The 15,985-nt window shown below is 47.3% G+C and overlaps 1 protein-coding gene across 2 annotated transcripts; it reads right to left on the bottom strand.

Moving 5' to 3' along the window:
* Window positions 1-6,938: 6,938 nt before the first annotated feature.
* LOC110550759 (zinc finger protein 383-like) lies at window positions 6,939-15,920 on the bottom strand. Of its 2 annotated transcripts, none has more exons than XM_021640911.2 (5): window positions 15,654-15,920; window positions 14,642-14,706; window positions 11,896-12,022; window positions 11,510-11,608; window positions 6,939-10,053 (listed from the first exon to the last, which is right to left on the bottom strand). In XM_021640911.2, the coding sequence occupies exons 1-5, from the start codon at window positions 15,766-15,768 to the stop codon at window positions 8,951-8,953; spliced, it is 1,509 nt and encodes a 502-aa protein (XP_021496586.1). In that variant the 5' UTR covers window positions 15,769-15,920; the 3' UTR covers window positions 6,939-8,950. The 2 variants fall into 2 exon arrangements, with proteins under 2 accessions (XP_021496586.1, XP_021496594.1); XM_021640919.2 differs by having other exon boundaries at window positions 11,510-11,605.
* Window positions 15,921-15,985: the final 65 nt, after the last annotated feature.

The following is a 15,985-nucleotide window of genomic DNA, read 5'->3' as shown; positions in this document are numbered from 1 at the left end:
CCTCTTTACACAAGCCTGATTTAAGATGTTTTGTTTACTGTGGTTGTGTCTGGGATGTTTCCCCAAAGACTCATGTGTTGAGACCTTGTTCCCCCAAACAAGAGTGTTCAGAGGTGATTTGGTCATGAGGGTTCTGACATCGTCAAAGGTTTAACCTATCAGGGGAATCTTGTGGGTCTCCTCTCCCCTGGGGGCTGTTGGCCATCAGCTCATGAGGGCATGGGGAGCAGAATTGGGGTGCAGGGCTTGGAAGGCCTGCAAGTATGAAGGAAAATGACTTCTGGAAACCAGTAAAATAGTTCAATTTTATTCCTTGGGGAGTGGGGAGCAGGCCTCCCAGGATGGGTGTACATAATTGGGTGGAACTAGGGATTCCAAGGAGGCTTGATTTGCAATTGGCAGCATGCTCCTGTCAAATGAACAGGAACACAGAACCTAATTATCCTACAGAGGGGAGAGGCAGCAGGGGACTGCGGCAAAGGCCTAGGAGATAGGTACAGGAGATGTGGTGAGAGGCAGCCATGTCTACAGACATGGGATGAGGTCAGGCAGAGTAGGAGGCCCTGCTGAGGAGGAGCCCTCCAGCTAGCACCCAGCTCAGAAAGGCTAGCTCAAACGGCAGGGTCCTCCCCCAGATTCCTAGCCAATTCTGGAAGGTGGCGGCTGTAGGAGGTGGGGCACCTGAGGCATGCCTTCAAAAGGGGAATCATTTTCTCCTCGATTCAGTTGACTTTTCTTAGACCTTCTTGTCAATGGTACCAGGAATGTGAAGGCCAGGTACCGAGGGGGATGGGTGGGATCAGCAGTTAATCACTTAGCAAACTTCTCTCGGAGGGAGCAAAACTTCCTTCTCCAGGGCCAGCAAAAAGGGTTAGGAAAACACACACACATGCACGCAAACACACATGCACGCACACACAGTGAATGAAGCAAGCAAGCTTCAGCCACTTCATTTTTCCCCCACAGACTATATCCCCCAGCAAATAGTTCAAGTAGTATAAAAATTACAATGTGGATGCATTCTGTTTTTCTTTAAGTGAATGATTACAGAGGGCATAAACATTTTACATATTACAGGTGAAAAACAGATTACCCCCAAGAACCCACATATACTCACGTCTAAGAAACTTGTTATAGATTAACAAAGTGTAAGCCAGCAAGGTATTTTTCTCAGACAGTTTCTCTTACTGGCAGGCTACAATTTGCAGTTACAAAGAAAGGAGCCCTCATTTTATTATTGATCTTAAAAAGTAATCTTATAAAAAAATCTTAAGAGAACCACAAATTTAAACTTACATATACATACCAAAACAACCAGCCATTTCTACTTTAAATCCTCAGGGTACACACCTACTCACCAGCATTTTTTTTTTAATTATATCATAGCAGAATGCCAAGGGCAAAGATGGGTACAAGAACTTAACCATCACCTGATCAACAGCTTGAGCAAGGGCGTATCAGCTAGCACTAGTTGGTTTGCCATTGTTTTGGTTCCCTGGCCTCAAAAAGCCCCTGCTCAACTGTCAAGAGAGGACCTTCCTGAGTTTTAAATTGTTTCCTGAGATTATTTATGTCAAAGCCACTAACAAAACACCTTCACCTAACTTCACTAACAGTCTATCTCTCCAAATTCTTTGTACGGGTTGGAGCAGTAACTAACAGCCTACATCTCTAGGTTCTAAGGGTAGTGGCTGAATTATTAAGCCGTCCGGCAGCAATGCTTGGAAAAGATCCATCACTATTAAGTGCCAATCAGCTACCCAGGGAGGGGCTGGAAATCTCAGTTTCCTTGAAGCTCGTAGTAGAGTATGCGGGAAGTGGTGGTGACCAAGGGCAAGGATCGGAGCAAAACTCCGTAACAGCGAGAAGTCCTCAGGACAGAGTCCTCAGGGCTCTGCCTCTCCAAGGACCACCCGTCACGGCTGTACTAACCGGCCGGCCATTTTCCGTGAGTTCTAAAGCTGTTGGCTGTTCCTTTTGCAGGCCCCCAGCACAGGAAGCTGGTTAACTTGTCAGAACATGAGTTGGGATAAGGGGAATCAACAGAATAAAACACTTGAGGCCAGTTTTAAAATTTTGAAGTATTTATCTTCAACCTAATTCTTTCCCTAGTTCAAAGTAATAGAAAAACAAAAGGCATTATTTGTTGAAATAATAGACTCTCAAGTTTAACAAACAAAAGGTCCTATTGCATCTAGGTTTAGTTTGGAGAGTAGGAAAGGAACAGTGTGTTCCGAATGTGTTAACAATCCTGTCAAGCCAAGGGCCGGTACCAGCATCAGGGCAGGAGCAAAGCTCAGCGATCTCAGCAAAGCTTTCTGAGTGTCTAGCCTCCTTGGTTTTTAATTATTCTTTTGTTGGTGGTTTGGTGGGTGGCATTGAAAAACCTCTGTAGCCCAGGTTGGCCTCAAACTTATGGCAATTCTATTGCCCTTACCTTCTGAGTCTGCAGGTATGTGCAGTATGGTATCCAGTGGTTTCTGATTCTTAAGTAGAAAGGTTTATCTTGGAGATATTAATGTGTGCCAGGGAAAGGCCTGGTGGGCGTAAAAAGCTCGCTCCTTGCTGTTGGAGTCCTGTGTAATGAAGTTTTGGTTCCGTGTATGTTACATAAGTATGCTTTTGTTTTGATCAATTAATGCAGGGGATGGGATAGAATTGCTCAGCTGTTACTGTTCCCCTACCTCAAGGACAAAGTCGCTCTAGTACAAAGAACAGGTCCTTTGGGAGCACTGGAAAATGTGTGTTCTGGCAAACAATGGGTAATAATCAGAGAATCAAATTAATGGTACAAATGAATGGTGCTGAAATAGAAAGCTTGGTAGATATGGGAGCTGACACCAGTCTTTTCCCAAAAGTCTTGGAATCCAGAATGGCCACTTCAGAAGGTTTATGTACAGTTTATAAGAATTGGTAAATTATCTCAAATAAGACAAAGTGCACGATGGCTTAAATGTATGGAACCAGAAAGACAAACGGGGAAGTGAAACCTTATGTGGCTGACATACACTTACATTTATGATCTTTTACAACAGTGGAGCACTTAAATTAAATTAAATTCCCTGCAGTCCCAGATACAGCCAATGATGAAACTAGAAGTGCAATGGTAGATGCTCCTGGGGGAGGTGCTGATGCCTTTAATCAAGAAAAATCACAAGCTGTGCCCACTGTCCAAAAACGGAACATGGCAGGGATTGGCTTTCCAAATTTATAAGAGGAGGGGCCACTGCTGAAACGGCCCTACCCCTAAGATGGACATCAAGCAGACCTGTGCGGCTAGGTTAGTGGCCCTTCACTGAGGAAAAACTGCACGCACTTGAACAACCAGCGTAAGAGCAGTTGGAGGCTGAACATCTAGAAAAGCCTACCAGCCTGTTTTTGTCCTAAAAACATAAATCAGGAAAATGGAGGATGACACGGATTGAAGAACAGTGAATAGAGTCATTCAGCCGGTGGGTCCTTCACAGCCTGGGATTCCTTTATCTTCTTTGTTACCTGCCGGAGCCAGCCAGCAGAGTCGAACGGTTCTTGAGTTGGGAGTGAGGATTAAAATTAATAAAATAAACACACAGCACACAGGAAACTTTTTAAAGGTCCAGAGTCGACAGTCACAGCAAAAGGCAGGCTGCTGCAGCAAGCACCAAGTCTCAAGTCTCTGCCTCCTCCTCTGCCTCCAGCCTTCTGACCACTTTATTTTTTGAGGAGTTACTTTCAGCCACTAAAACATCTCAGAACAATAGGTTAATTTGCACAAGGAGCCAGAGGAAGAGGTGTGACCCTCACAAGCTATCCCACCTGTTGTCACAAACAAAAGGAGATGGACTTGCAAGTTCTCCTCTGCCGTTAGTAAAGGCCTCCTAAAAGCCATCTCTCCACCGAGATTTAAATATCAAAGCAGGCCGCTGAGTCATGGCCGACGGTTACCTAGGTCACGGCCTGTGACAGTGATTGATCTAAAAGATTGCTTTTCCGCCGTTCCCTTTCTTGAGCAGGATAGGTAAAGGTTTGCTATCTCAACACCTACTTTTAATAATACTGGTCCAATAAAGAGATCCCACTGGTGGCTGCCTCCACAGGGAATGTGACATAGTCAAACTTTATGTCAATATTTTGTACACTTACACATGATACACTGTGTATCTTGTACTGGGTTTGGCCAAGGACTAAACAGCCAGTGCGTGTTAGATCATTATTTTCTTAGGATAGTAGGTAACGATAATTATTATGGCTAAACCAAGAGTCAAGGAACGTGGTCTCTGCATCCGCAGCCCTCCGGAAGCTGGAGGAGGCCTGGGGTACCGCAAGAATCTGTTCCAAAAACCCAACTCCAGGCCTGGACGGAGGGTGTAGCTCTGTGGTAGAACATTTTCCTAGCACATGCAAGGTTTTCGTTCCAGTACCAGAACTGCCAAAAAATAAAAACTTACACACATCCATAGAACAAAAGATACTGGAGTGCCAAGTCCCACTGTAATCTTTTCCAATAGTGAAGCCTGGCCTTCAATGTTTTTTTTAAATTTCCACAGGTAATCCTGGTTTAATGTTTCTGTTAGCAAAAGCCAGGCATTTAAGGAAATATATATATTTATTTTGTGTATGAATGCTCTATCTGCATGTACACCTGCACGCCAGGAGAGGGCGCCAGATCTCATTACAGATGGTTGTGAGCCACCATGTGGGTGCTGGGAATTGAACTCAGGACCTCTGGATGAGCAGGCAGTGCTCTTAACCACTTAACCATCTCTACAGCCACCAAACCAAAAAATAAAAAATAAAAATGTTTTAATAGTGTACTTGCTGATATAAGGTATGTGATGTGATTGTCACTAAACTATGAGATCTACTTATGGGTAAAAAAGAAAGAAAGCACAGTGGCCAGTAGGAGGGGGTTGGCAAGGCAGGGTAATGTGTGTGTGAATATGATTACACCACACTGTATACATAATGAAAGTTATTAACCATGCACCTAAAATGTTTGATGTCTGTGTACACATATGTCCATGTCCATGTGCTGTGGCATACATGGAGAGGTCAGAGGACAAGCAGGGTGTTGGTGATGCCCAGCACTCAGGAAGCAGAGGCGGGAGGATCTCTGTGAGTTCGAGGCCAGACTGGTCTACAGAGCAAGCTCCAGGACAGCCAGGGCTACACAGAGAAACCCTGTCTTGAAAAACCAACAGAGAGAGAAATCTCTTGTTCTGCTTAACTGGCATGAAGCCTGACCTTGGCCACTTGTTTAATAAGATCCTTAGGTCATTTCCTTCCCTCTGCTTTACTTGCGCTCATCTCTAACTCCATAAATCATTCATCCAAGAGGACATCTATTCAGAAGATTGCTTTCATCCATCACACACATTTGATCACATTTGATTAATATCCTTTTTAGGATATTAATTTTTTAGCATATTTTCTTTTTCTTGTTGTGTGGTTTTGTTTTATTTTGTTTTTGAGATAGGGTTTGTCTGTGTAGCCCTGGCTGTTCTGGAATCACTTTGTAGACCAGGCCGGCCTCAAACTCGTAGAGATCTGCCTGCCTCTGCCTCCCGAGCGCTGGGATTAAAGGTGTGCACCACCAAGGCCAGCTAGGGTATTAAATTTTTAAAGTCGTGTTTTTACCTTGATTCGTAGCGTGTGGGGGTGAATGGGTAGGTTCCATGATGGCGGTGTGGAAGTACCAAGACAATTGGTGGCATTTACCCACTGAGGTGTGCCATCTCACCAGGCCACATATCCAATATTGTGTAAGAGTGTCACATGAACAAAAGTAGAGAGAGTCCCTCAGGGACAGCTCTACCTTTCCCTGTGCTCTCAAAGCCGTGAAAGACGAGGTCAGACTTCTCACAGCATCAGCTTCCCTGGGAATAGAACTGTCAGAGCCTAACAGTCACCCCTCCTTCAGCCTCTCCTTCAGTCACACACAAGCTCGAACAGGCATGCCCACACACAGTGACATAGGTGACGCTGTCACAGCTGGGGCCTCTTACACAGTTACACACAGGAACACAAAGCCACACTCCCTCACACACACAACGCCTCGTGATGTCCTCGGGGTCCCCACAGGGTTCCCCAGGCTCCATCTGCAGCCTAACTCCCCAGCCCGCCACGCAGGTGAATGAAAGATGCTCTGTGACCCGGGCCCGTAATGTCACCGCGATGTCACTGCCCAGCAAGCCAAAGCCTCCCTCTCTGGGCTTCCCAGCCAGCGCCCCCGAGAACTACCAGCCCCACAGTGCTTTGCGGCGTAACGCTTTCCACTTTGCGCTTGTGTGACGGTGGGAATGCACGGGGGAATTGTAGGTCGCCCAGGGCGCGGTTAGTGTGGCTCGGTTTGCGTGAGCAGCTGGTGAGGCTCCGCAAGGACGCGCTAGTGGCTGAATGTGGTTTGCGTCAGACTGTCGGCCTCTGTCAGGTGTTGTGTGACAGCTTTGAGTGTGCCACGCCAAACTGCGGGTGTGCAGGTAACTGTCTTTAAGAGTGACTGTTTCCCTCTGGGTGTTACTGTCTTGTGTCTTTTGTTTCAGGTCAGGGCCTGTGTTTAAGGGGTGTGTGTGGAGTTTCAGGTTGGCAGTGCCTGGGGGGGCGCGCACGCGTGCTCATGGGCCCGCACACACGCATAAAGTGCTTGTATGTTTTCTTCGTAGGGGAGTGAATAAGGAAAACTATTATTTCTTCCTGCTGTTTTGACAGCTGTGACTTCAACTATTCACCAAAACTTTCCAGAATTTCAGACTGATATTGTTTGTACAACATTAAAAGTTCAATCTGAAGCTGGGTGCAGCGGCCCACATTTTCAACCCCAGACCCTAGGAGGCAGAGGCGGGAGGATCTGCTTTCCAGGTCAGCCTGGTCTCCAGTGAGCTCCAGTCCAGCCAGAGCTACAGTGTGCAACCATTCTGAAAAAGAGAATGAAGTCCACATAAAGACTGTCCACACACACCCTTTTCTACTTGTACTTTAATAAGCGGTAGATGAAGGGCTTTATATCACATCATGAATCCTCCAGTTTTGATAGCACATAGCAGCTAAAAGTAATTTCCAGACATTGGGAGGAGTGGGTTAGCAGTGAGGGGCTGGAAATGGCTCTGTGACAGAGCGCTCGCCCTGGGTTCTATCCCCTGCACCCCCACCCCCAACACACACACTTTCCACAAATCAGGAAGAAAATGATGAAACTTATTATGCTAATGACAACAGAGAAACCTTTTTTTTATTAAATCCATACTGTGTGCTAGGAACAGATCTAAGTTCTTCATATTTATGAATTCATTGAGTTCTCATAGCAAACCAATGCATACACTTGACTGCATATGTAAAATAAGAAATACACAACTACTGATAACATATACAAAAAATCTGGAAAAATAACACTTTCCTAAATGTACTTGCCTTTCTGGCACACACTAGGATTAGGGTTAATGAAAAATAACTAAATAGCATACAAGGAGAAAAGGTGAATACATTCATCATTAAAAGAAATGTTTCTGATTTTAAGAGAAACAAAACATCAAACATCCAAACCTAAGTTTGGGGTCATATTAATAGAGACAGCGTTTATAAATGCAAAAATTTAGAAGCAACTGTAACATGAATAATAGTCACTTAAAAGATATTAAGTCATTAAAAGTAGAACCTGTATTTGCTGGAAAGCAACTGTCATGACGACTTTTTAGCATGATGAAGGCGGGTGGAGGAAGAACACAAGCACCCTGACCCCACACCTGCAGAGAGCGAAGTCCAGGAGAACTAGCAATTCATAGTCCTCCGTGTAATCAACATAATCTCAGTTCTGATGACTGAGCTTTACATTGTTAAAGCGACTTTTATTTGCCTGATTTAATTGTCACCTCTGAGGCTTACTGCCTCCATCTGCTAACCAAGGCCTAACCCTGGAAGCTCTGCCCTCACTACAATCTACTCTAGGCTGAGAATTCTTTCAGCCTCTGAGCTGTGCTGCTGAGTGAGCTCACCCCTTCCTAGCTCTTCCTGAACTCTGGCTGGTTCAACTCAGCTGTTCTGGCTCAAACTCCTCTCCAAGCTGCTTCCATCTGGCTTCTCTCTTGGTTTCAAACCAACTCCAGCAATCTGCTCTAGTCTTCAGGCTCCTTTTCATTCTCTGTCTCGTCTGTCTTCACCTGAGCCGAGCTTGTTCCCGCTTCCACCTGCCTCTGTAGAACTCTCCCTGTAAAACTGCCTTGAATTCCACGAACTGAGCTGCCAGCTCCACAGATGCTGCCTCTCCACTCACTGTCCGCAGAACTGACTGAACTGAACTCGGCAATCTGCCTGCCTCTGTCTCCCAAGGGCTGGGATTAAAGGCGTGTGCCACCACGCCTGAACCTAAGCCTTTCTTTACCTGAAACTTGCTCTATACCAGGCAGGCCTCTGGCCTCTTGGATTAAAGGCATGTCTGCGTTCCAAACGGATCACACAAATCTAGAGGATCTTCAGATGTGATTTCTTGCCAGAGCAGCCATGTTCTGAATGAAAATTCCTCTCAGATTTCCTAATTTTTTCATTTTTTTCACTTATAATAAAAAATAAAAATAAGCTCATGAAACAGTGATACTGACATTGCCTCAAATACAACATTGGAATTCGACAAGGAATTTAAAATCATTAAAGGTTACACAATCAAAACACTATTATTAGTGCAAGCAGTAAGAACACAGTTTAGAAAACAAAAGACAGTCCTAAAAATATAAGCAAATATAAACAACAGCATGACAAATCCACAAGCAATGGGGAAAAATTATTAATAAGCAACTAGCATTGGTGTGGGAGGAGAGAGTACATGTAGGCGTGGAACTCATAACCTACAGTTAGCTGCACTCAGATGAAGACGTAAAGATCTGGTCGAACAATGTCAACCGTGGATTTTTAATACTCATGGGTATGACGTCCCCGATGGCCAATAAGGTCTGCGCCAGTCCTAAACGGCCTCCCCCTCTCGTTAGTTGTAGGGCTTGTCCTCACTGTGAATCCTCAGATGTCGGGTGAGGTTTGAGCATTTATTAAAGGCCTTTCCGCACTTATTACACTTGTATGGTTTTTCATCTGAATGGACCCTCTGATGCTGAAAAAGCTGCGAGTTCTGAGTAAAGGCCTTCCCGCACTCAAGACATTCAAAGGGCTTCTCCCCGGCATGAATTCTTTGGTGTTGCCGAAGTTGTGAGCTCTGAGTGAAGGCCTTCCCGCACTCCTTGCACTCGTAGGGCTTCTCCCCGGTGTGGATTCTCTGATGGTTCGTAAGTGCCGAGCCGCTGCTGAAGGCCTTCCCGCACTCCTTGCACTCGTAGGGCTTCTCCCCGGTGTGGGTCCTCTGGTGCTGAGCCAGCTTCGAGCTCTGAGTAAAGGCTTTGCCGCACTCCTTACATTCGTAGGGTTTCTCACCTGTATGCACCCGCACGTGCTGAAACAGTTGGGAGCTCTTGGTAAAGGCTTTCCCACACACTTTGCACGCGTAAGGCTTTTCACCGGTGTGAATTCGCTGATGGTCAATGAGATTTGAGCAATAGCTAAAGGCCTTCCCACACTCCTTACACTCATAAGGCTTCTTGCCAGTGTGTATTCTCTGATGCTGAGAGAGGTACGAGCTACAGCTGAAGGCCTTCCCACAGTCTTTGCACTCGAAGGGCTTCTCACCGGTGTGGATTTTCAGATGTCGCGTGACGTGTGAGCCGCAGCTGAAGAACTTTCCACACTCCTTGCATTCGTACGACTTCTCCCCGTGAACCCTTTGATGCTGAAGGAACTGTGAGTTCTGAGTAAAGACCTTTCTACATTTCTTGCACTCGTAGGGTTTCTCGTCATTATTTATCATTTGATGTAGGGTAAAGAAAGTCTGTTGAACAAATGTGGGCATGTACTCACGCGTGAGTAATTCTTGGCTTACGTGTCCATTTTGAAATTGGCTGCCACACTCCAGAACATCTCTGAAACTGGAGTAAGCGAGGCCGTGCTTGCTAAGTCCCATTAACTCCCTCTGGCACGATTCTATTTCATAAACTTCCTTCTTTAGGGATAATAACTTGCTTTCGCACATTGACTCCAGAGCTGAAAGGAAAGAAAGCAGCAAATATTCTTTTCCTCTCCTATTTGGAAACTTTCATAATGGAATGAAAGAAAACTAAGATGAATATACTGTCTAGTAGGTAAACAATCTCCTAAGGAGATCCGTCTAATACGAAAAAACGGACAGAGAGCACAAGGAAATTAGCAAGATACAATGTGGATGCAGAGAGACCATGGTGGAAATAAGTTACCAACAATGATTCTTTGTTTTGTTTTGTAGACAGGGTTTCTCTGTGTTGCCCTGGCTGTCCTGGAACTCCCTCTGTAGACCAGGCTAGCCCTGAACTCAGAAATCCACCTGCCTCTGCCTCCCGAATACTGGGATTAAAGGCATGTGCCACCACTGCCTGGCTAACCTAACGATGATTCTTAAATACGGATGTAAGTCAGAATAGTCTGGAGAAGTTAGTGTGGAAAAAACAAAGCACTGGGCACAAAACATGACAAAATATACGGCAAATTCCTGGATACTTTGTGGTATAAAAAAAAACCATAAATTTGGTCTTTTGCTTATTTTGTTTGTTTTGAGACAGGCTCTCATTCTAGCCCTGGCTGGACTTAAACTCAGAGATCCTCTGCCTCCCAAGTGCTGGTATTAAAGTCGCGTCCCCTGAGACGTCTTACTGTGTAACTCTGGCTGGTTTTGGACTCTGTATTATTCTGCCTCGGTCTCTCTAGCTGCTAGGATTATAAGCATACACTGCCACATTGGTCTTTGTCCATATAACTTCAAAAAGCCTTGGGATGCTGTGAATGACAGAGTATCTTGTATTGCTACAGGGGTAATTCACGTGAGGCCTTGGGGAGCCTCAGGACTGGTTCTGGAAAGGTGGCCCAGGGGAAGGATGTGTGCTGCTCTTGCAAAGGGCCGAGGCTCAGTTCCCAGCACCTATAGGGCAGCTCACAACCACCTGTGACTCTAGCTCCAGAGGACTTTACTCAGCCTTCTGACCACGAGCCCTGTCCACAGCCTACATCTGCGCACAGGCACACCACACGCACGCAGGCCACGCACATAAAATGATACATCTTTAAGAGACGGGAGAAACCGTCAGCGTTGAGCCTGCTCACCAGAGAGGTGAGCCAGGGTGTTAGAAGGCTGGGGCCGTAGCTTTCTGACCTCTGGACGGAAGGGAGAAGGTAAACAAAGGCTGGCATGCCAGCTATATAGCACACCTATGTAAAAACAAAAACAAGCTTGATCACAGGGAGAACCAGCTCCAGCAAGCTGTCCTTCAGCCTCCACACTACACTTATTAATTACAACAAATAAATATAATATAAACAAACAAACAAATAAATAAATGTAACTAAATTTTTTTGAAAATCCTAGGTTCTTGGCAGAGGCTTACAAGGTAACACCTGAGAGGCGCAGCCAACCTCCATCACCGGCGAGTTAATCCCTGCAGCCGCTCAATGCTTGGTGCATCTCACTCACCTGAGCACAAGCCTCTTGTCAGCTCTTTGCCAATCATCCAGGGCTCTTTGCCTTGTTCCAACAGAGAGATCACTTGAGGCTTGGGGATGTGAGGTCCTGCTTATGAGAAAAGATAGGGAACATCGTTATGTTGTGGGAGACAGATCCAATCCCTCGATCACCAAGCAAGAGAAGCCAGGAGAGGAACAGCCAAAGACGAGGACGACGCTTCCGCCTCAGCCCACCGGAGCTGCCTGGGTCCCAGGCTTCTTTGCAGCCCGGCTGAAAGCACTGGTTTGCAAACAAGGAGCAGGAACTCAGGCGCACACTTGGAAAGCAGCTGAGGAAGTCGCGGAGGGAGCAGCAGACCGTCCAGAGGGGCCGCGCTGTTGTGCAGATGCTCTTACCCACGGAAAGCAGGTTGCTGTAGTTCTCCAACATCACATCTCTGTACAGGTCCCTCTGAGCAGGGCCCAGGCACTCCCACTCCTCCTGAGAGAAGTCCAGGGACACGTCACTGAACGCCACCGATTTCTGAAACGAGAAACACACGCCCCAGACGTGTAACACAAACAATACTTCCCAAACTCCGGGGCTTGTGTTGTCAGGATGAGCAAGCGAGCCGTTATACTGATGTCACCAGGAACCGGTACTGTTTTCTCTGTTCTTTCAGAAACAGATGACAGGAGGCCAGGCCTGAGGGTGCACAACTATAATCCAAGCACCAGGGCGGGTGAGGCACGAGGGCTGTTCCGGAGTTTGAGCCGTTAGTCAGTTTACATAGTGAGTTCAAGACCAGCCTTAGCTATGTCGTGTGCTCAAGTCTGAAAACAGCAGAGCTAGGGAGTTAGCTCACTGGTAAAGCCTGTGCCTACGTAAGGCCCTGCTCAAGCCCAACACCAAAACAACAAATCACTTCTCATTGATACACATCAGTTTTCTGGTGGCCAAATGTTTTGATTTCTGACTATACAACCTCAACAGCTTACACACAGAGCAGACTTATTAGAAACATCCAGTATCATATTTGTCCTTATTTCTGAGATAAATAAAAGTGATGATTCTTTTAGAAAATTGGCATGACCCACATTTCCTGTTAGACTTCAACTTAAACTTGTTTCATGAATGCCACAAGAGTCTCAGGAGTCCGTACTAGCCAGTGACAATTCCCAAAGCCTCATAAGCTAGAAAACCTTTCAACATTTGCAACTACCAACCCCACTCACTTCCCATCCTCGCTCAGCGGATCGTGCCAGCTTGTGGACGTGATTCTGGCTTCTCCCTCTGTCTCTATTGTCAGCCGAGTGGCTCATACTGGTACCTCAGCAATTTCACAGTCAGGCAGGACAAGCTTATTCTGTAATCCTCCTCTTACTTCCCTGGGCGCATCACTTCCTGTCTGTTACGGTGCCTGGGAAAGGCCGAGAAAAGACGGTCTGTCGTTTGCTGAATAAAATATTAGTGCTGCGTGAAAATGAGGGGCGCTGAGAGATGGTGCAGTGTTAGCTGGCCAGCACGGAAGCCACCAAGGCCAGTGTCTCAGCAGGACCCTGGACAGCCACAGGGTCAGAGCATTTGTCGGAGCAAATGCAGCCTCCTGCGTTGCAGGTATTACAGCCTGTGGTTAGCAGTATTCACACCACTGCATCTATCTCACCCGGAAAAAAACACCGGAATGGCAGGAAGGAAAGACGCACCCGCTACCTCAGCCACGGCTTTCAGCACGGGCTTTAAGGACATGGCCAGTCTACTCAAGGTTCTCCTGGAGGCAGGGGAGGTTCTGGGGAAGTGAGACTGGGTAAGGAAAGTTGCTCACCAAACACTGTACCGGTCTAATATGCTTGCAGCGGTCTGATAAGCACTGTCTCTGCTGTCCTTGTCGGAACTCCAGTTAGTGAACGTGGAACAATGCTGCCTACACTTCCTGTGACACTGCACTCTGTTGACTTTGCTCCAGACAGGGTCTCAGTAGGTGGTCCTGGTTGGCCTGGAGCTGGTTAGCCGGCCCGGCTGGCCTTGGACCGTTAAAGGCGTGGGCCATCTCATTACTATGTGCCAACCTCTTTATCTCTAAAGAAGCTGCCTGTCTCAATGTGCACTCACACACCAAGGCTGGAAATACAGACGGTACATCGGCTGTAGGAAGCCAGCATCAAGCCAAGCAGGATGCATATGGAAGGTCCAGGCCAGCAATTTCACTACACAGACAGACTGAAAAGAAGCACACTGCATGGGTGCACTGAAAGACAAAATGCTCCGTTCGTAATAACCTAAGTTTGAAAACAACTCAAATGGCAATAGTGGAATAAGCTGTGCTATCGTCCACAGTGGGGAAAATGTCATTACTGAGGTTGGTTCCTGTATGCAGCACAGGCTGGCTTCGGAACTCACTATGTAGCCCAGGCTGGCCTGAAATTCACACTCCGCTGCCTCAGCCTCCTGTGCACTGAGATTATAGGTGCCATCTCATCTGACTTCTTACAGTGAAACCTTAAAGGACAATAGCAATGAGCAGCTCTTAACATGGGTGAATATCCCATTATTTATACCACCTACTCCTAACTAATACCTTCAAGAAACACGTGAAATAGAATGCTGAGCAAAAGGAACCAACAAAAACAGACACTCTGTGATTCTGCTTATAAAAACACTGCAAGCAAAACTAATCTACAGATAGAAAAGACAAAGGAAAAGCTCTCTCTGGGGGAGGTAGACAGGAAGTAGAGAAGAAGAAAAGGAGTGCTTAGGAACCTGCTTAAACGAATGTGTGTTCTTAAGCCGCCTCATCAGGCGTGGCTGCAGGCACACTATGTGCTGAGCCAACTTGCCAGACTTTTTTTTTTTTTTTTTTTGAGACAGGATCTCATGTGTCTGTGTGGGCCTTAAGCTCACTACATAGCCAAGGAAGACTTTGGCTCTGTTTCCCAAAATCTTTGAAATAACCACGTTGTTTTAGATGTGTGTTTAGAAATAAACAGAAACTTTCAGAAGTTATCTATCTCCTAATTTAACATGTGACCATTATACAGAAGGAAGTCCAGGAGACTATCTGTTCATGTCCGAGTTCCCCACCACTTCACGAATGGAAAACTGAAGACCTAGGTCGCTTGACAAGTCTGTGTTGGGCCAGCCCAGAGAGAAACCTCAGCGCACCTTCTGTTTGGCTTGGTCCACAGCCATTCCTCTTTTCTCCACTGGGTTCCTCTGGAGGTGCAAAGCTGCGGAAGGAAAAAGCAGTCCTGAGGTCCTCAGCCTTCTAGTAAAAGATCACCCTGGGTCCACACCAGTAACCCAGGAGGAGAAACCTAGGTTGGCGGAGGGGCTGTGGAAGACTGGAAGCCGCTCTCATCTCACTGGGGACTCTTGGGACAGAAAACTGGAGTCACTCGGGCAGTCAGAGGCATCCCACAGCTGCAGTCACCCCCGCCCCCATCCTCACAGCCACAGCCTATCCAATCAACAGCACTTCAACACACGGTGGCACGGTCACGCACACACACGCTCACAGGACCCTTAAATACAAGCCACATAAAACCACAGGGCCGCAAGAGGCCAGAAAAGCACGCTCACTACGCAAGAGTTATCACTCCCTCTAGTTCTCCTCACGAGAATTAGCACACGAGTTCCACAGGATGCAACAGCCTGACGGTAACGCGCATCTTCCAGCCACAGTCACCGCACCCCACACCGTTACATACTCCCAACTCAAAGGTCACCAGAGTGTCACACAGTAGGTCCAGTCCACACGGTTTACGCACTCACGCCCCACCCCCGAAGTTAACAGCCATGGAAACGTAATTAGCGATTCCCTATCTGTGGATCCCTCATCCACAAGTGCCGCACTGTTAACAATACCCCTACACACACTGCCGCCAAGTTACCAACCACACACACTGACAACCAAAACGCGCACGCTCACACACCCAGCTCTGCGCATGTCCACAGGTCAACGACACACCCTCCAGGGGAGCCTAACAATCACACCCGCGCACTCCCGGCGCCCTAGGGTCACTTGAGGTCACACTTACACGCAGCCAAAACCTCGCCACCGCTCACCCAGCTAGAGCAGCTCCCACAGAGCTGACGCCTCGGATCCTGGCTGGGACTTCCCTTCGGAGCCCAGGGCCGCACCTGGGGAGCCTTAACGAGGGCCTAGGCCGCTCACCGTGCACTTTCCCGTGCCCGGACGAAGAGGGTCCCGCGGGCAAAAGAAGAGGCCGCCCGGACTTCGCGGACGTTTCTGGGAAATGTAGTCCGCGATGGGAACTGGCGGGGAACATGGCGCCCGACCTCGGCTTCCCGCCAGCCCACCGCCCGAGGCGGCCCGGGACGCTGGCTCCGCATTTGGGATTGCGTGCGCGAGTTTCCTAGACACAGACACAAACTCGGACTGAAACGCTCACGACACGCAGGACTGACAGCCCGGGCACAAGCCCCCTCCACGGTAGGCTCTGTGTCCTCGGGGAATCGCTGCCTTCGAAGGAAGTGCGAGCGGGA

This window comes from Meriones unguiculatus, chromosome 14, assembly GCF_030254825.1.
Source record: "Meriones unguiculatus strain TT.TT164.6M chromosome 14, Bangor_MerUng_6.1, whole genome shotgun sequence".
In the NCBI taxonomy this organism is placed as follows: domain Eukaryota; kingdom Metazoa; phylum Chordata; class Mammalia; order Rodentia; family Muridae; genus Meriones; species Meriones unguiculatus.
The sequence above is the reverse complement of the archived record's forward strand: the minus strand, read 5'-3'. Positions and strand labels throughout refer to the sequence as shown.